The sequence below is a fragment of the Typha angustifolia genome, chromosome 12, assembly GCF_048772165.1.
Source record: "Typha angustifolia cultivar Huaian chromosome 12, ASM4877216v1, whole genome shotgun sequence".
NCBI classification, from domain to species: Eukaryota; Viridiplantae; Streptophyta; class Magnoliopsida; order Poales; family Typhaceae; genus Typha; species Typha angustifolia.
In genome coordinates, this window is record NC_133250.1 from 4,711,772 (window position 1) to 4,734,007 (window position 22,236).

Genomic DNA, 22,236 nt, shown 5'->3' on the forward strand with positions numbered 1-22,236 from the left:
AAAGGCTATGGGACGTCCTCCTTGGATTAGTACAGCTCCTATGCCAACTCCCGACGCATCACATTCCATAACGAACTCTTTGGTGAAGTCTAGTAGAGCTAGAACGGGCGCCGTTGTTATTGCTGTTTTCAGTTTTTCAAAGGCTGTAGTGGCTTCATTCGTTTATCTAAAAGAGTCTTTCCTCAGCAAAGAAGTGAGAGGAGCAGCGATTTTGTCATACTCGACGATGAAGCGGCGATAATACCCGGTTAGCCCTAAGAATCCTCGCAATCTTGTGGTGGAAGTAGGGATCGGCCAAGCGGTCATGCATGCTATCTTTTGAGGGTCCGCCGCCACTCCTTCCGCTGTGATGATGTGGCCTAAATACTCCACTTGTGGTACTCCCCATAGGCACTTGGACTTTTTAATTTTCAGTTGGTTTTGCTTCAAAAAATTCAGCACATCCTCCAAATGCCGCCAATGCTCCAATTCAGTCTTGCTGTATACCAAAATATCGTCAAAGAATACCAAGACATACCTTCGCAGTAGAGGCTGAAAAATATCATTCATTAGGCCTTGAAAAGTAGCTGGAGTATTAGTGAGACCAAAGGGCATCACTCGGAACTCATAGTGCCCATCCGGAGTTCGAAATGTAGTTTTATGCACATCCACTGGGTGAACTCTAATTTGATGATATCCGGCCCTCAAGTCAAGCTTGCTGAATATGGTTGGCCCTGCAAGCTCGTCCAACAGCTCCTCTATGACTAGAATGGGATACCGATCCTTGACGGTGATAGCGTTTAGTACCCAATAGTCGACACAGAAACGCCATGTCCCGTCCTTCTGCACCAATAGCACGGGCGATGAGTAAGAGCTATAACTTGGTTGTATGGAGCCTTGTTTCAATATCTCGGCTCTTATCTTGGAGATAACTTTCTTCTGCACATGTGAATACCGATATGGTCTCACGTTCGCCAGGGCAGCCCCGGACACAATCTCTATGCAATAGTCCACCGTTCGCCTTGGTGGTAGCTCTTTTGGCTTCTCAAACAGTTTAGCAAATTTATCTAATAAATTAGTAATAAGTCACAGAACAATTCCTTTAAGATTTGAATTTATTGTAGGAAGCAGTTCGTGCATCCGAGGGAAAACATTGCCAACGGTAGAGGTGGTAGGTTGGTGAAGAGGGAGGAGAGAGATTAGGGTAGAGAGAATAAAGATAAGATATGAGGTAAGAAATCAATAATCCAATAGCATAATGATTTTGGTTACCATCCACACATTTATAGAGGCTAGCCAACAAGCCCTAATAACAATAATTAACCCTAATCCTACTAGAATCCTGTCAATCAGGCGCGTTCGAACGCACAAAAAATGTTCTCTGTCGATACGAACACGATGCAGGCGTTTGAATGCGCCCGACCGCGTTCAAACATGCATTTCGCGTTCTCTGTTTTTGCAAACTTAATGCAGGCATTCACAAGGGCGTTCGAACATGACCCCTTCCTCGTTCGAACGCGATCTGTAGGAATTTTATTTTAATGAAAATAAACAACTAATGCAATAAGGAAAGACTCTAACAAGGTGTATCAATTAGATAATTCATTTGTAGTACTTGGACTAATTAAAGGCTCATCTCCTACTAGTCCTAACTAAAGGAGGTAGGCTAAATCACTCGCACAAGGCAGCCCCATCGTCGGCTGCATTGCGGGAATCGGCAGAGATCGAACGCCATCAAGCCGTACATTTTTGTTTCCTTAAATTTCATCCATATGCTCCGGAAATCAAATGTGACGGGTCCCAAGCTCTGTAACCACTGAGTGCTAAGGACAATGTCTGCTCCTCGCAGCGCTTACGGATACAAGTCCACAATGATATCGTGTCCGATAGCAACGTTAAACCCCACGGTTGGTTCAGCGTCCAAGTCTAATCTCCTCACTAACCTCTCATCTAGAAAGACGTGTGTACTTCCTGAATCGATGAGGACGTGCACACAATGCTTTCTAACGAGTTCGTCCACCCGCAATGTCCTTGGCGTGGAAGTATCTGAATATGCATGCATCGATATTTCAGCTTGGATATCTTTCTTTGCGCTCTCCTCCACAGCCTTTTCTGAACACTCTCCATCACCAACCATCTCATCGTCCTCCTTGAGACCGTCGATGGGCATCACACTCCCTATCGGTTTGGAGCACCGATGACCGGGGATGAAACGTTCATCGCATCAAAGACAAAGGCCCTTCGCTCTTCACTCCTCCACCTGGGCAGGTGTGAAAGTTCGAACTGGGGGTCTTGTGCTTCCTCTAACATCAGAAGAAGGTCTTAAAGATGGTCGTGCTCTAGTACTAGCAGCCGCTGTCTTTGACCCAGCAGAATTTCCAGCTTGCGTTCTAGGCGCAAACCGCCCATCTCGGTTGCCCTAATTTGCTTTTGCTGCTATCTTAAGAGCCTTATGCTTTTGCTCCATCCTCACGGCCTTCTCAAAAGCCTCCTCAAGAGTGGTAGGACAAAGAGCACAAACATCTGCCTGGATCTCCTCCCACAGCCCTGAAATGAATGTACTCATCAATGTCGGTTCAGGCCAAGGTGGCTCGCAACGGCTACTAACTCTTTCAACTTCTGCTTGGTACTCTAATACGATCATCCTCTGAACCATCTTGTTTAATGTGGCAGCAAAATTTTTATACACTCCTGTCCTAAATTTGCGTATAATCCTCCTATAAAAGTCGGTCTAATCGGTAAATCCTCCATCATGAATAGCCGATCGATATCAATGCAATGCCGTTCCTTGGAGGTGAAAGCTTGCCATCTGGACCTTTGCGTTCTTTGCTGTCCCTTGGCAATGAAAGTATTGCTCTACTTGAAACACCCAATCTGTCGGATTACCGCCTTAGAATTTTGGAAAGTCCAAGCGTGCGGTTCTCCCACGGATAGCATTGTCGGGTTCGCGAAAGATCCTTGGTTTAGGTCTGAACCTATGTGCTTGTTGATCTCCTTCTCTGAATCCTCGAGCACGTCCATCATCATCTCCGAAGGGATCAACTTCATCATCAAAGTGCCAATCTCTTCATCGACGAAGTACACCGGTACTGCACGCCTCTCTCTAAAAAGGATGCTAAAGCCCGTTTAATTCGTTATATTCTGTTGCTACAAGAATTTGATCTTGAAATTAGGGACAAGAAAGGTTCTGAAAATATTGTCGTAGATCACTTATCTAGGCTTATCCTAGAATCATTTTATGAATCCAAACCAATATCTGAATCTTTTCCTGATGAGCAGCTAATGAGTGCTTCTCAGCTCCCGTGGTATGCTGATATTGTCAACTATCTTGCTACTGGTCAAATGCCTCCGCATTGGACCAAGCAAGATAAGTCCAAATTTTTAGCTGAGGTCAAGTTCTTTTTTTGGGATAACCCATACTTATTTAAGTATTACTCATATCAAATCATTAGAAGATGCGTGTCTGATGATGATTTTTATAAAATCATTTCCTTTTGTCATGATCAAGCCTGTGGGGGTCATTTTAGCTCTAAAAAGACTACTGCAAAATTTTTGCAATGTGGGTTCTATTGGCCTTCCATCTTTCATGATGTTCATGAGTATTGCAAAGTTTGTGAGAGATGTCAAAGACTAGAAAGTATTTCAAAGAGGAATATGATGCTGCTCAATCCGATTTTAATTGTTGAAATTTTTGATGTCTCGGATATAGATTTCATGGGACCATTTCCAAATTCTTTTGGTTATGAGTACATTCTTGTTATTGTAGATTATGTTTCAAAATAGATTGAAGCCATAGCTTGTAGAACAAATGGTCACAAAGTTGTAATCAAGTTTTTGAAAGACAATGGTTTTACTCGTTTTGGTACGTCGCGTGCCATTATAAGCGATGGGGGGAAACATTTTTGTAATCAAGTTTTTAAAAGACTTATGCTTAAATATTCTTGGGATTTTTATAAATCACACCCTACATTTTACCTATTTTGTGATTCGCACCCCGTCTTTGGGGATTTTATAACGCGACCCTTCCTTTTTATAGTAATGTTCATTTAATACCCTGAGTTAACTTAACCTAATTATTATCAAACAGAGCTATACCAGAAAGAGAATATTCTGTTATAATCTATTATATAATTTATAATATTCCTAAATTACCCTTGTACTCATCTCTAATTTTATTCATAACTTAAACCTTTATAATTTATTATCTCATAGCTCCCCAAACTATGAAGAACATCCCTAAATGTCAAGCTGACCTCAAAGCTTCCAAACCCCAAGCAGTAGCTCCCCAAACACCAAGCCATTGGAGTTGAAGGAGCTTGTAGTCGGAAGGTTGCAGCTTGGAATTAGAGCTTCCCAAAGCCTACATCACCAAAACATCAAGCAGTCGAAGGTTGAAGGAGGTTGTCTTCCGAAGTTGCCCAAACGATAAGAGCTTCTCCAAGCCTACATCACTCCTTCTAAATTGGGATTTTGGGGTTAATTTCTGTAATCATTTTTGGTTGAATGCCATTTTGGGGTTTTAGGGTTTAAAGACAACTCAACCCCATTTTGGGATTTTAGGGTTTAAAGATGATTCCTTAAGGGTATTTTAGTAATTTTTGAACTAGAGTCACATAAACCATATAACATGGTTAATGTCAGTTAGCTAAAGTAACGTTAGGGTGTTAAATGAATATTATAGGAAAAATGAGGGGTCGCGTTATAAAATCCCCAAAGACGGGGTGCGAATCATAAAATAGGTAAAATGTAGGGTGTGATTTGTAAAAATCCCAATATTCTAACATATATAAGGTTGGCACTCCCTATCACCCCCAAACTAACGGACGGATCGTTCCAGATCTGGTCCGTAACAAATGTCTTTCGAGGTGATCCGATCTAGTCCGAATCACATCATTCCACCACGTTTCCGTTCACTTTGTCCTCAAGGTGAGATGTAGTCCCCCGTCTATGAAAAGACGTCTCTTTAGTAACCTCGAAATTGCCTTCATGATGTTTTGGTGTGGTTTTTCTTGTGGTCAGCATCTAGTCCGAGGAAGACATGCTCTAATACCAATTGTTAGGCTACAGAACGATCCCTTCAAGATCTGGATTGATTGTAGGAAGCAGTCCACGCAACCGAGGGAAAATATTCACCAAATATTCTCCCGTTGTCAAAAAATTATGAAGCCAAGTTGAATCGTTCCGTAACTTTCTGATCTACGATTTTCGTATTTACGCCCTTCGCAGATTCAAAATGCAACTAGGACGAAAATACAATATAGTGCGGATGATGGTGGTGGTGACAGATGAAGTGGATGTTAGGGCTATGGATGATAATAGAGATGAGGGTGGATAGTTAATGTAGTTAAGGGATAAAGACGAAGGGGAAGAAGTGGTCAAGATCCTAAGAAAGAGGGATGACTCAACAGACAAGGGAGATTAAAAGTTAGGAGAGACCTTGCCAACGGTAGAGGTGATAGGTTGGTGAAGATGGAGAAGGGAGATTAGGATAGAGAAACTAGAGAGAAGATAGAGAGGCAAGAAACCAATATACCAATAGCATAATGATTTTGGCTGCCATTCACACATTTATAGAGGCTAGCCAATAAGCCAAAATAACAATTATTAACCCTAATTCTATTGGACTCCCGCCGATCGTGTTCGAAAGCGCCCGATTACGTTCAAACGTACAAAAGACGTTCACTGTCGATGCGAACCTGATGTAGATGCTCGAATGTAGCGTTCGAACGTATATTTCACGTTCTCTGTTTTTGTGAACCTGATGCAGGCGTTTGCAAAGGCGTTCGAATATGCCCCTTTCCGCGTTCGAACGTGATATACAGAAAATTTATTTTAATGAAAATAAATAGCTAATGCAATAAGAGAAGACTCTAATAAGGTGTATCAGAGAGATTAGTCTTTGTTGGTGTGATGAAAATTAAATGCATCTCATTCCCTTCTATTAGACTCCACATGTCCAATATCTAAAATATTTGGAGATAAGCGGTGTGCGGTGTCTAGCTAGACACATTTTTAGAGATAAGTGATGGTCCAACTTGTGTTTAGACTCCACTGCTATTATAGCAGCTAGCATACATTTTTAGACTCGGGCAATGAGAGAGGGATGTCCGCTCCACGCACGGTCTTAACCTCCACGCCATTGTTGCTCCAGGAACTGACCTTTATGCCATTGCTGCTGCACAAGCCCAACCCCCACAATGGCGCACCAGCCCAAGCTCCACGACGGTCTCACGAGCTCGCCCTCAACGGTGCCACACAAGCTTGAGATCATTGCTCGCCACCCACTGTTAGGAGAGGGAAGAGCTCAAGAGAGAGGGTTCGAGAGAGGTTGCTAGTCGCTGCCTTTGTTGTCGCCGGCTGTGGAGGGGATTTCTTTTTTAGGGTTTTGCTATCGATTGAGAGAGCAACGAGCGAGAGAGAACAACTAAGCAAGTTAGTTATTTAAACCTGATCTGCTTAGAAAATTTGACCCACTTTGATTCACATCATCATATGGTGGGCCACAGCATAAGCCTGCCGAGCGCTTTTTAGCACCTAGGCAGCCCGCAAAGGTGGCTGGTCGCCTTTCACCAGCTACACGTCTTAAAACAAAAAACAAAAGAAAATAAAAATAGCAATATTGTATTATTATTTAAAATAAAATATTAACCTTACATCACTTTAGAAAAAATAAAATAATAATAATATGTAAGACCGTTTGCGGGCATGTAAGCCTACAAATAAACTTACATGCTACATGTAAGCTCATCTGCGAGTTACATGTAAGCCTGCAAATAGGTTTATATGCTACATGTAAGCTAGCAAATCAGTATTAAAAAGCTTTTAATTAATTAAAAAAATAATATTTTTAAATTTTATTAAGTCAAAGGTAATTTTGGTCTATTTATTTTATATATCATTTATTTCCCTTCACAAATAATATATTTTTCAATTTTTTATATCAAATCAAAAGCAATAATTACACTTCAACCTAATTTATAAGCAAACACCATATTTTCTTAGCCTAGTATAAGGTACCTTAATCAAGACTGAAAAATAGGGCTAGCTTATCAAGTTTGAAGCTTAATCTCAAACCAAACAAGGTCTTAGAGAATTGTGTTTTTTATTTTTTATAAGGTTAATTACATGAAATATTTTATATTATCTCATAGATCCTCTTATTTATTTTTGTGACACTTTGATCTGCTTTACTATCTAATATCTCACCCTTCAAAGGGTGTTAATGAAAAATATCAAATGACCGTTTTACCTCAAATTTTCTCTTTCTTTCCTCTAAAGTATGACCAAATAATGCCTAGAGATGCCTAAAATTGATCACGATAGTCATGTGATAGTCAAGTGACATGTTTTAATGAAAAAAACCAAATGTACAACTAATTGAAGGGGTGTTTCAGAGGTTTTACATAGGTAAGGTGGTCTATGTGCCGCAACAAATAAATTAGAGTTTGTGAAAATGAACAATAGCTCAGGGAGTCTGTGTAATTATGCATAAATTATATCTAACACTTCTCTTCGTTTTAAGCTTGAGATATTTTGATGGGTCTAAAAATTAGACTTGATTTAAATAGGCAGAGGTTTTATATTTTAGATAGCAGATATGGCTAGTGGGATTCAAACTTAGAACCTCTGCTTTGATACCGTGTTAAATAATCAGTTGACCTAAATTCTTAAGCTATACGTAACATAGAAAAAATATTATCGTACTTTTAACATGTTAAATTCACCACTATTTTGAAAGCATAAACTATTAAATAATGTACTAACAATACATATCATACTTTTAACCATATTAACTCATCAGCTATTCTCAAAACTTAAGCTATTAGGTAACAAACTAATAATATATATCCTACTTTTAACAACTACCTATGACTCTAGTAAATAGTTGATTTATTTTTCAATCAAGATAAAGGTCCACCTTATCTGGGGTAGGTAATGCAGTTGAAAGAAAGTAATCATGCTGGTGATGGATGGTATCATAATTTTGACTTCTATAAGTAGGTTACAATTTCATGTCTAAAATAACAGTTTGAGTAAACCAAGGCATGAAATGAGTTGAAATAGAAGTCAAAAAGAGGGAAGTGGTACTGGGACCAATTGCACTATATATGCAAATAGACTTGACTATGTAATGTTCTCTTGAATACTTTTACCTTACAGTTCTTTGCTCTCTGTTGCTATATGTTCTCTGACAATGCCTGCTTGGTTATTTCAGGAGACACCTCTGTACTCTCTCTGGATATCATGACCGAACCATCTTTTCAGTTCATTGGTCAAGGTATGAACTTTATGCTCGATATGTGGAAAAATGCATTTTGTAACATCTACAATTATGTGTTCTCAAACTTTGTTCTTATAATTTGTTGTTACTGTACATTCAGCTGAAAGGTTTGATTATCATCATAATGCAAAGAATAATTTTAAATGATTATTTGTATTTGACTCCTGTTTGAATAAAATGTAATTAATAGGGGCAATTTGGTGACCCATACTAATTTATGAGGTACTTGCTATCTTATGGGTCATATGTACGTGTGAAAACAGATCTGATACGGATCAGATAGTGCTTAACCCATATCCGGATTCATAATTTTGGTTTGGATAAGGATTCAAATACGGATATTAGATGGATAACAAAATTTAGAACCATATCCTAACTAAACGGATATGGATAACTAAATTCGTATCCGGTTCGGGTAGGAATCTTTTACCCGAATTTGATACGGATCGGGATGGATAGCAAATTAGGTCAGAATTAATCTGACCCGTTTTCATCCCTACTCATATTCCCAATTCTCTTATGTGAAATTGATAGGTTTTGATCTGAAACCCTATTAGCAATACCATAGTAGAATAATAGTGAAAAGAAAAGAACTTACAAACCTTACCCCCTTGACTACACTTTAGAGAAAAGAGAACAAAACATTTTATTGCTTCCCAGATCCTGTCCAGATTTGAAAAAGGGGATAGATCTAACCTTAGCCCAAGGGGAGATTGTATCAATTGATCTACTTGTTTAGGATCGAGCTTGAAATTAGCTTGAAATTTGCTTGAATTGAAATGATTTCAATTCAAGTTTGATCACAAATATAGGCTCGAAATTAATTTCAATTTGTGCTTGGTCAGAGCTTAAGCTCGATCAAGCTCACTCGAATACACCCATGTTATGGTTGCCCTCGAGAAAGATGATTGTCTCTCTGATTTGTTAATTTAGACTGAACTCAACACGGAATTTGCGAAGGCAATAGGGTTTAATCCAACAGTTGGAACGATCTGAGATTCGGATATATTGTTCCTTTCGAGGTTAGAAACCCAACGCAACCAGAATATCATCGATCGGGCTAGTAGATCAAAAGTTATGAAGGAAATAATGACCAAAGGTCAGGAAGTAATAACCAAAGGTCAGGAAGTAATAGGATAGACATGGATGTTAATGTTAGGGTTTGAGAGATGATGAAGACTATGGTGGATGGATTAGTACCTTGAATAAGATGAGGTGGGAGAAGGGAGCTTCCTGGTATGACTGGTCGTTGGAATGAGGGAGAAGCGACGGAGGATTAACCTCGGCCGTAGACAAAAGCTTGGGTTGGACACCGAGGGAGAGGAAGGAGGAGAAAGAAGTTGGCTCAAGCTTAGATACAAGACAAGTTTCAATAATTAATAATTTCAAGTTGACTACTTTTTCACATATTTGGAGGCTAGCCAATCATCCAAAAATCCTAAACAAATCCTAATACGTAACAACTTATTTGACATGCGTTCAAATGCCTCTCGATTGCGTTCAAACAGCTAAAAACAGGGCTCTGGATATGCGAACACAAATCAGGTATTCGAATGCACTTCGATCGCATTCGAACGGCCAAAACCTGTGCTCTGTATATGCGAGGCGTTCAAACGTCCTCCCCTTGCGTTCGAACGCACCTGCCAGAAATCATCTTATTTTCTTAAAATAAAGATAGAAAATAATATAATTTGAAGCAGTTTGATTGTATTCAATCTGTATTTAAATCAAGAACCGCCAACAACCCCTACTATCATCCCCTTCTCTTGAAGACGAACATTATCCTCAAGGTTGATATATAGAAATTGCTGCTTCAAGTCTTCAAAATTCTCCTAGGTAGCATCCTCTACTGACAATACTTCTTACAAGACTATCCTACACGGCATCGTGACGTTTGATCTAATGAAAATTCTGGATCACTTTGGGCTCCAAAACAATCTCCCCATTGTTAGCAATTTGGGTAGATAGGGCATATTGGGCTTGTCCACACAGTTCTGCTTTTTCAGCTGAGACATATTAAACAATAGATAAATGCGTGATCCCTCTGGAATATGCAGATCATTTGCTACTAGTCTAATTCGTATAATAATTTCAAATGATTCATAAAAATGAGCAAATAATTTGTTGTTTGCCTGCCACTTCTTGCAATACTATTACAACTTGAGGTATACCTAGTTCCCCATCTGAAATTCTAATTCCCAATGATGCTTCTCTTGTTGAACTTTCAATCTATTACTAGTAATCACCAAGTCTTGTTGAACTTTCATTCTATTACTATCACGGCTTCTCAATTCCTGATCAACCAACACTACCCTGTAGAGCCATATTCATAGCAATGCACAATTGATGATCGATAGGATTTATCAAAACTCGGCCCAAGATAGCCACTTCGCCCATTGCTTCTGACGCATCCTGCAAAACATCGCAAATACGTCTCTATAGAGCGACTTAGGATTTCGGTCTGGCCATCGATTTGCGGGAGGCAATACTCATTTTCAACTTAGTCCCTTGCAAGAAAAAATATTCTTGCCAAAAGTTGCTGACAAACATCGAGTCTTTGTTTGAGACAGTTGTCTGCGACACTCAATGTTATAAGACCTCCTTAGCAAATGCCTCCATGACCGACTTAACAGAGTATGAGTGTTTTAAGGCCACAAAGTATCCATACTTAAATAGTCGATCAACCACCACAAAGATGGTGGAATACCTCATTGAATTAAGTAACCCATCGATAAAATCTATTGAAATATTCTTCCAAACATGATATAGAATTGGCAATGGTTGTAACAACCCAGTAGATCGTTGCGCCTCATACTTGTTTCTTTGGCAAATATCGCAGGCCTGAACATACCAGTGCACATCCACTTGCATCCCTCTTCAAAAGAAATTCTCCACTAGTTGTTTATATGCCTGCAAACACTCCTAAATGTCCCACTATGGCTGTATCATGGAACTCGTGTAGAATACTAAACTTCCTTCGAGCCATAGATCCGAGCCCACTATGGAAACCCATCAAATCGTCTTCCGCTTGCACATACCCTAGTACTTGCTATTGCTTGCATTCTCTCCAACCAAGTAGGACATGGCCCAGATATGTTCGTCAGTTTAGCCACCAGCACTACCAAACCTTTTGAAGTCAGGTCTGGTTCTCCACTAAATCATTCGTCGGCTTAGGAACCATCTTCAGCCGTTGGCGCGATAAAAGCATCAGCCACGTTGTTTTCACTTCCCGGCTTATATTTGATCTCAAAATCATATCCCAACAACATGGCCATCCATCATTCTTGATCTTTTGTCAACATCCTCTATCCAAAGACATGCTCATGGTTACGGTTGTCTATTTGCACGATAAACCATCGGCCCCATCAAATAACAACGCTATTTTTCCATTCCCTGGACAACATCCATTAGCTCTTCATATGTGGAACATGCCTTCCCTTGCTCAGACAATGCCTGACTATAGTAGGCAATTGATCGAACCCTCTGTATTTTTACTATTTTGATCCCGTCACCTGAAGCATCTACCTTTACTATAAATAGTTGCTCAAAATCCGGAAGAGCCAAGATGGGCATTGTAATCATTGCTTTCTTAAGTGCCTCAAATACTTTTGTCGTCTCTGTTAATCATTGGAACCGATTCTTTTGTATTAATTTAGTCAAGTAATTTAGTTAAGGGCGCTACTATCCTTCCATAATATTGTACAAACTTGCGATAGTAACCCGTCAATCCTAGAAATCCCCGAAGCTTGCGGACATTCTTCGACGTCGTCCACTTCAATATGCATGCAATCTTGTTTGGATTGGTTTTGACTGTCTCAATTGAAATGATGTGACTTGGATGCTCCACTTCGATATGACCAAACAAATAATTCTTGTTTACAAACAATGTTTGCTCTTGCAGAATGACAAAGATGAAATGCAAGTGTTGTACATGCTCCTTGTATGTCCTACAGTAGATAAGAATGTTATCAGAAAATACAAGAGCAAATTTTCAGAGGACCAACCTAAATATATCATTCATGAAAGCTTGGAAAGTGGTCAGTGCATTCGTCAAACCAAATGGCATCATCTACTCGTAATGCTCGTGCGTCTAGAACATAGTCTTTAGCATATCACGTGCAACCACTACCACTCCCAAGACGATATCAGAGCTTTGTACTCCCAAGGGACGAGGAAGCAATAGTCTTGTAGTTTGATCTTCGCATCACGACAAATCTCCTTGCAGTCTGGTCAATTCTCATTAGCCATTGATACGAAAATGGTGTAGCAGACTCTATCTTACCCTGAAGCCTTCGAATGATTGACTTCACAAAATTATGAATGCTCCTGTTATCAACTAGCACTGACGCTAGCTTTTTTTCCTAGGATCTTGCAATTCGTTGAGTACGTGGTGTCACACATCTGGATAAAGCATGCAAGGTGATCTCCAATGATTCCATTGCATCATCTAGGGTGGTTACTTTGACCATCCTTATTTGTTGTGCCATTAAAGTTCGATTTAGCTACTAGCATGAACAGTTGTTTTACCTGGCATTGGTATCCGCGAACGAACTTCTCGTCTTAGTTAAAGCATAAACCATTTTCTTATCACTCTCGCATTTGCTCATAAGTCAAATGTTGAAAGATGTTACCCAGTAGAACTGCGGCATGTACCATGTCAACTAGTCGGCCTCCTATTGGTTATGCCCTAGGTTCCAGCTAGGTGTGATCGGTGCTGGGTTTACCATAGTAGTCGGCGTAGGTAAGATCATCGCTTGGCCTTGCGTTCGCCTTCCTCTTGCCAGCTGATCCTTGTGCATACACACCAAGTTCATGGCATGAGCTATAATCTGAGGCTTAAAAGGTTTCACCTTCAATTGTATATCCTCCTGATTCCTCTGATGAAATAACTCAACAGTCATTGTATTGAAAAGTGGCCGTAGGTTGCAAGCGGTTACCCCACCGCCTAGTGCTTAGGTGAAAGGCCCACCAAGGAGGTCTAGTAATTTTAATATATAAAAAATAAAAAATAGTTCTATATAAAATATATATACTAATATAGCATTTATAAATTTTAATAGTGCAATTCACAACCATAAAATAATTGATTACAAATTTATAATTCACAATTATGTATACATATTTCATTAACATCTTAAGAGTAAATTATCATGATTTGAAATAATATTAATAGTTCGTGGTTTGAAATGCATTAATAGTTGGTGGTTTCCAATATTAACATGAGAGCACATGGCCTCTTTCCCACTGGTTAAAGCACGGAGAAAGAAGACGAAAAAAAAAGATTGGTGGTTTCCAATGTCAGAGAGAGAAAAGAAGAAGAGGAGATGAGGCAATCCACAGTTTCAACAAAATCATCGTCCGGTTACCACCGTCATCCGATTGCTGCCAGCACTCGATGCCTTCACTTGGCACCGATGCTTGCTGCCTCCGCTAGACACATCAGAGAGGAGCAATTGAGAGAGAGAGAGCAGCGAAAAGGTTTAGTTTTTTTTTAGTCTTTGCCATCCTCCCCAACCTTGTGGCGAATTGAAGAACAAAGTTTCGTCAACTAGCCATAAATGCTCTGATACTAATTGATAGGTCTTGACCTGACGGAACCCTATCAAACAATAATACCGCAGCATAGAAAGAAAAAAAATCACAAACCTAGCCCGCTGGCTAGACTTGAGAGAAAAGAGAAGAGAAGAAAATACTATATTGCTTCCAAACTCAAGTAAAATAGCCTATAAATAGTCTCTCAATTGGACTAGTCACTTAAATAAAGGAAAACAAGTCAAAACCTAAGCAAACTCTAAAAATAAATTAACTTAACGAATAAATTAGTTGTTGCGCTTTTGACGGTCTGAAGGGCGTTCGAACGCATCAGGAATTTCCCAGGCAAACCAGACAAATGTTCGAATGCCAAGAAGGCCGTTTGAATGCCTGTGATCTTACTCGGGAATTTGCGTTAAGCTGTTTGGATGCCAGAATGGGAAAATTGGAAGGCCATTTGAATGGCAGGCATTTGAATGCCTAACCCAAAAAAGACCTGTTTTGCTGTTGAATCCTCCATTCCTCTACTAGCTGCCTGGCATCGCTGCCGTTGATAAGTAAACTGGAATGGAGCGATTAGACCTCCATTCCTATAAAAAATTGCTTACATTGTTATGATAGTGTGTGCGATAAATTTATGGTTTTCATCTCAAAGAGCCTATTCTAACTGTTTAACAATAATATAGGGGTTCATTTCTAGCTTTGATGATTTGTCATCTGCAGGGTGAGGGTCACTTTTGCAAGTGAAAACTTCTCTATAGTATCTACATTCTTCAGTTTTCTGGATAATCTTAAGACCATGATCACAACCAATGACAATTATCATTTTCAGTTTGAGCTTCTTCTTGTTCATGACATGTCAATTTCATTCTTTGTACTCAATTGTCATTATATGAAGCTTCCAGTACAATGTACTAATTACTGTTGTTAAATATGTGCATGCCAGGGAGGGTGTAATAGCTAGTGGAGCAGCAGATGATGCAATATGTTTCTTTCTTGGGAAGAATGACAATTTGGTACTTGTCCTCTTTTTTTTATTTATAGTACTTCTGTTTAAACACTAATATAGTTTGCCATGTCCATGTTGTATCTTTCTTTAGGAGATTTTACGAAATTTCAAACCTATTCCTTGTAGGGTGTAAATGAGCCTAGCTTGAGCGAGCTAGGCCTAGCTCGGCTTGGCTCGATTCGAGCTGAAAAAGCTCGGCTCGTCTCTAGCTTGATGAGGCTCGAGCTCAGCTCAACAGCTTGATGTGCTTAATGGGCTTATCGGGCTGAAGCCTGATATACATAATAAAACAAATTTTGAAAGCCAAACAATTGAAAAATATGAATCCTAAAAGATAAAATTAGCATATAGAGATATAGAATTACAACAAATAATTAACATAAAAATTCTAATTACTCATGTGAATATATGATAATGCATCCAACTTGGATGATTCTGTCAAAGCTAATAAGAAACAAATATATGATCATCCAACTTATAATGCTAAGTGCTAACAAGTAAGAAATATCCCCGCAAGAGTTACGAAACCAGCAATTACAAAATCAACAAGTAACAAATATCCCCACAAGGATCACAATATATGTTCAAGCAACTCATCGCTTGAAACTTTCCCACAAAGGTTACAAAACAAGCAATTGCTCACTAAAAATGTTTAAGCAATTGATATACTCCATGCTTGTCACCAATAAACCTGTATTACTAGTGTCATCTTCCTCTATAAGTAATTAGAAAAAAAAAGTTAGTCAAAGAAAACAATTCATATAAATACAAAATTATCTCACACTAGTAATATGAATATGTTCTATAAATCATCTGAAAAGCTAAAATATAAGAAGATATATTCACAATAATATATTCCTAGATATGTGATGAACAATTTGGCAAGTCAATATGGAGATCCTCTTTTCAATATATTCCTCCCGAAATAAAAAAAAGGTTTAACTTTTAGTTATAATGTTAAAAATAAAGAAAATTAATAATTTAGAAAACTTACAAAATTTAAGTACCAAAACTTCCTCTGCGTTCGGAGTCGAAGATCTTCGATAATCATCTAATATTGATACGAATCGAGTCATATTAGATTGCATCATGAAGGCATTGGTTCGATGGATCGAGTTTATTTATATTTTAATTAATTTATGACATAAGCCTTTAAGACAAGTTTAGTTATATCATGTAAGCTCTTAAGTTAAGTTAGTTAAGTCATGTAAACTATTAAGACAAGTCCAATTAAATCATGTAAGCCTCTAAGACAAGTTCTAGTTTGAGTCGTATAAGCCTTTTAAACCTAGTCCGACTAGGACCTCTATATATAGAGAGACTGAGCTTTTTGGTTAATAATCCAAGTATTCATGAAGATTTAAGAATTATGTGTTAGTCTTAGACTATTGTAGGAGTAAGAGTAAGATAATGTAGAAGTAGAAGTAAATTAATCATAGACATTTATTTTCGTAGGAATATATCTAACTTAGAACCCTAATTCTAACTCAGAGCCACCATCACCTTCATAAGCCACCATATTGTACGATTGTCCACCACCACCTTTGGTCGTCCGTTACCCTCTGACGACCGTCGCAACGTCAAATAATTTTACCCTGACCTTCGATTTGCGTGAAACTAAATCCATTAGAACTCTAACTTTCAAGGCTACCACCTATAAAAATATCACAATTTTCTTATGTCTAGATCGGTCCAAATTTGGTGCGTAATTATGGTATTAGAGCCAACGTTCCTCGGATGACGGTGAACATGTAATCCAAAGCTAACTTAGGGGGAGATTGCAGCCATGGAGGACCAACAATTCGTTGCCATCCCCTGTAGAGGTTTCCTCGCTACCACGTGCAATCGCTGATGACGAGCCACCGACGTGGGCGAAGACGTTTTTCAAAGAACTTTCTGTTGATTTGAAAGAGGCGATCAAGGACTCAATCCAGGCTTTAGCAGAGGTCCTATTGGCTGCCCAACACCATCCAACACTGCCAGCGCCGCCGGCCACGACAGAATCAACCCAGCCATGACTAGAAAACTCCACTAGTGAGGGAGGTGGAGGGAAGCCCCAAACTGCGGCAACCACGACTCCAACGGTGTGGGAGTCACCCTCACCATCGCAAAGCTTCTTAGATACCGTTGCCACATAGGAGTTGCCCGTAGTAGTGGCTGTGGGGTCATCTTCCCCACCTGCGGAGGAAGCTATGGTTGAAAATTCTAGCTTTCCATTGACGGCAGTTCGGCCCCGACCTACCCAAATCGCCACATTTGGCACCTTAGGACCACCTGCACTTGAACCATAGCCTAAATTGCATGCACTAAGTCCCTAGTTCGAATCGCCCATGGTTAGGACATGGCCCAAGCTACTTGCTGCTAGGGCAGACTATGACTTGAAGAAGTGGGCCCTAGAGTGAAACCCATCGTAGGGCTTTCTTTCATATGGCAGATGAGACCCACAGGAAGATCGAGAATATACAGTCCAAGAACAACGAAAGGTATGCACACCACTATGGGCACCTTGGGATAAGTGGTCGGAAGCGTGGTGGATTGATACGAACCGGGTCAGATCAGATCGCATGATAAAGGCATTGAGCTCGATAGATTAAGTTTATTTATCTTTTAATTATTTTATGATGTAAACCCTTAAAGCAAGTCTAATTATATTATATAAGCGTTTAAGGCAAGTTAATTAAGTCATTTAAACTACTAAGGCAAGTCCAATTAAGTCATGTAAGCTTTTACAATAAGTCATACTTTGAGTAGTATAAGCGTTTAGTAGACTAGGACTCATTGTACCCGACCTCTATATATAGACGGGCTGAGTTTTTTTCTTTAATAATCCAAGCATTTAAAGAAGAATTAAAAATTATGTTTTAGTCTTAGACTATCTTAGGAGAGGTGATAGCAATGAAGATGATGATCGCTGATGGCGAGGAGAGATTTTAGAGAGTTGGGGTGAAGGTAGCTATCGATTGGGAGAGATGGAGAGGTAGGGTTATGGTGGTTTAGAGGGTTGGGTATTTATATAAGTGGTTAAACAGATATTTGTTATCCGAATTCATATCCGATAACATCAGCTATACATGAATCTGTATTCGGATTCGAATTTTTCGTAACAAATTATCAATATATAGATTTGGATCGGATAGGACTTGGATTAGAGGTAGGGTTATGCTGTTCGGTCTTACAAATTAACAAATTATCAATATATTGGACTTAATTCGACCTATTTTCACCCCTATCTAATGCCCTCCATCTAGCACTAAAAGCAAATTCTGATGCTACTATAGTGATTAGTATTGAAAGAATATTACAAGTCATTTGAGACATAATAGGGAACTTTAGTGCATTTATTTTCTATCAATTTAATATATTAGAAGTGTTAGGATCACATGTTTCATTTGACATATGCAAATATATCTCCAACTCTAATTTATGAGGTCTTGGTTATGGTACCAGTAGACCTTAGGAAGTCCTCAAATTCAAAAGTGATACTTGTAATAGGTCCCTTATTATTTGAAGATTGCAGCCTTGATATGTTTGATGTTATATTTGATACACTAGATCAGTGTTCTTAAGTAGCTGAGTAATCATTTGCTTAGATATAGTAAAGATCATCTAATGTAACTTGAATTGAAGCGATCACATCAGTAACCTCACTTGTGGAATAAATTTGATATACGTTCCGATCTATCAGATGGGAAATAGCTTGATCCAATCTACAATGGTCTCTAGACAGATTCTAGGGTGGACCTTGCGAAGGCGATTTTGAGAGTTCTACCTGTTGGAATCTCTTGAAATTTGGATATGTTGTCGTTTTGAACAGAGGTTTCCAATGAATCCAAGATCACAAGATTTGATCGGTTAGATCTTGAGATATGGACCGAGTAGTGGTTGCAAGTTAGAAGGGATGGACCTATGGGATGTAGCTCTTAAGTTAGGTTGTGGGGATTTGAGACAGTAAAAAATATAGATCTATGGTGGAGGATCAGTTCTACGATGATGAATTTTGGAAGAAAGTAGCCAATGATGGTGGTTCGGCTATGTAGGGCGGTATGGAGATGAAGGGTGGAGATGGTGTATGTCAATACAGAATTATAGGGAGAACGGAGAAGGTGGACCGTCTCTCAAAGTCAAGAGGCATTGGCTAGTCAAGGAGGGCATTGGCTAGTCGAGGAGGTGGTCGGTATTGGTAGTAGTCAGCTAAGATTGGATGAAGGGAACAAGGACGAATGGGTCAAGCCAGAGGAAGGTGATAGATTTCTAATTGATAAAAAATTATTAGCTAGGTCCACACTACAAGTAAATAAAGAGACCACATGGTGCAATATGAAATACAATGACTAATAAATAAATATGAAGAAGCAAATAGATAACTGTTAGGGAACTAAGTGTAAATCCCTTGACATCTCCTTGGCCACCAAGCCAATGTGAGTCGGTCCTCCACAGCGGCTCAGTCAAGTTGAACCATATTAGCTCACCACGTTTCCCTCACCTTATTCTCAAGGTGTGAAATATGGGAAATCCTCTATCATGTTCATCTCTAGCTCTCCCTTGTAGCTTCATTGGGTGCTTTACCAAGCCACTTGACCAAAATCTTAGAGTTGAGTCTAGACCTATGCTGATGTTTGTTGTCTAGCCAGCACACAAACCGGCTCTGTAGTCTTTATCTCCTCCAAGGGCTCGAGCAAATCTATCCCCATTATCTGATTTAGTCCGATCCTCTCCTTAAGTAAGGGGACATGGAACATTAGGCGAACTCGTGATCCCTTGGGTAAATCCAATCGATAAGCAATTGGTTCGATCCTCTCCATGACTTTGAATGGTCAAAAATAGTGATGTCATAGCTTCTAATTTTGCATTGGGCGCAGTGTGACTTGCCAATATGGCTCCACCCATACGAACACCATGTTGCGCACCTCGAACACATCTCTAGCTCCCTTCTTGCCCACTAAGCCAATACCTTCATATATATGTGCACGCAGTCGTCTTAGTGTCTCGTCACGATCCATTAAGGCCAAATCAACCTCCGTCCGCTCTAATATAGCCATCAGGTCGAAAGTGTGTAGCACTAGTACTGCTAGTCGTCACATCGTCTCGAAAGGTGTCATGTTGATGCTGTTGTGATAAGCAGTGTTGTATGACCACTTCGCCCACGGTAGGGAACTCGAACCAGTGCTTCGGTCTCTCTCCAACAAAGCATCTAAGAGACTACTTGATATCTCGATTGACTACTTCGGTTTGGCTGTCCGTCTGATGGTGGCAGGCCAAATTATAGTCTTATCGAGCCCCCTTCAATTTGAAAAATTTCGTTCAAAACTCACTAGTGCAAACACAATCTTTGTTGTAGACAATGGTATGTGGCATGCCATGAAGCTTTGCAACATCTCGCATAAATACTTTAGCCACCATTTTGGCCTAAAAAGGGTGCTCTAGGGTTGAGAAGCGGGCATATTGCTCAACTAGTCTACTATGACAAAAATGACGGAGTACCCATGCACTAGCGACACCCTCTATGAAATTCATAGAGATGTCCTCCCAAACACAGTCTAACATAGGTAAAGGCTGAAGTAATCTAGTCGGTAATAAATCTTAGGTCCGTAAGGTACTGCAATCTAAATCTAAATATAGATTCTGACTCACAAAATTATGAAGAGCTCGAATCTGAACTTAGAATTGGATTCTGAGGAATATTTGAGATTTTGAAATTATCCGCAGATACTGGGGTTAAGAGTTAAGTAGCAATCCGATCGTTGGAATCAGATGCTATTTGGGGTTTTGGTAGATCAAGGATGGAGGGAATGAATCATGTTATCATTCAGATCTGGCCTATGTTCAGGTCTGAATGTATGAAAACGTGGTTCAGCTCTTGGGTAGCCTCTCACACACTCAATATCATCTCTGAACGGGTCCGGATCGTCCATGGTTTTTAGGTGGCCATGGGTGAGTTCTTTTCTGGGGTGGTGAAGTTGTTGGGTTGTCCTCTTGCTACCATGGACCTTATTTGCTCCATTAATGGTGGTCCGAGGTCCGACCGGCTTTGATACTAATGATAGATCCATGTCCACAAGTTACTGTAATCTAAAACTAAATATAGATTTCAACTCACAAAATTATGGAGAGCCCGAACTTAGAATTGGATTCCGAGGAATATTTGAGATTCCGAAAGTATCCGTGGATACCGGATTTAAGATCTAGCGATTCGACCATTGGAATTGGATGCTATTTGGGGTTTTGGTAGATCAGAGATGGAGGGAATGGTCTACTAGAGATCGTGGAGGTGGTGGCGAGTGGTGGATAAGGTGGAGCTTGGCTAGGATATGTGAAGGTGGAGTAATGATGGCATGTGGAAGATAGAGGTGTTGCGCAAGGCAGAGAAGAGGTGGGACCAAGTGTGTACTTGTTGTCCCATAAAGTATGGAAGACTCTGCTGATTGGCCTGGATGACAAAGTGTTGCCTGATCAAGGGCGCCATTTCGTCACCGTGTGTATGATGGCGAGCATCTCCCTCTCGTATATCTATAGAAGCTGAGATCTCCTCGATAAGGCCTTGCTTAAAAAGGCTATAGGTCTGCGCTCCTGCATGAGGACTACACATATACCAATTTATGATGCATCGCAATCGATCACGAACTCTTTAGCGAAGTCTAGAATAGCCAAAACTGGTGCTGATGTCATGGTTGTCCTCAAGTCTTCAAAGGCTGGCGTAGTTCTGTCTGTTCACTTAAATGAGTCTTTTAGTTTTAGTAGGGCCATGAGTGGGGTAGCGATCTTTCCATACCTAGCTATAAATCGCTAGTATCCCGTCAACCCAAGGAAACCGAGCAGCCCCTTTGTGGTTGTCGGTTGCGGCCAGCCGAGCATATATGCTATCTTGCTCGAGTCAGTTGCAACTCCTTTCGCTAAGATGATATGGTCCAGGTACTTCACTTGTGGTACTCCCCAAAGGCATTTCGACCTCTTCACCTTCAAGTGGTTCAGCTCTAAGAATTTTAGCACCTCCTCCAAATACCACAAGTGATCGGTTTCGGTCCTATTGTACACCATGTTATCGAAGAATATTAGGACGTACAGTCACAGTAGAGGCCGAAACTCATTAGTCCTGAGGATTTGGAATGTCACTGGAATATTTGTAAAACCGAACAGCATCGCTCGGAATTTGTTGATACGGAGCTGCCAACCATCGAAGCTATAGATCCCTCTTTGGTAGAAGTCATAGTGGCCATCGTGATTTCGAAATGCCATTTTATGGACATCGGCCGCATGAACTCGGATTTCCTGATTCCCGACTTGCAAATCCAACTTGCTGAAGATGGTCAAGCATACTAACTCATCCAACAGCTCCTCTATGATTGGAATATGGTACTGTCCTTGGTGGTAATGGTGTTGAGCGTCTGATAATCAATGCAAAATCACCAAATCCTATCTTTCTTCGGCACGAGCAAAA

General features: G+C 39.9%; 1 protein-coding gene across 1 annotated transcript in view; it reads left to right on the top strand.

The window, feature by feature from the left end:
- LOC140772736 (protein CIA1) overlaps nt 1-22,236 on the top strand; it is a 45,847-nt gene that overhangs the window by 13,285 nt on the left and 10,326 nt on the right. Inside the window, exons 7-8 of the mRNA XM_073114947.1 lie at nt 8,195-8,257; nt 14,739-14,808. Of these exons, the coding sequence (XP_072971048.1) occupies nt 8,195-8,257; nt 14,739-14,808 (133 nt within the window). The remainder of the gene's footprint in view (nt 1-8,194; nt 8,258-14,738; nt 14,809-22,236) is intronic.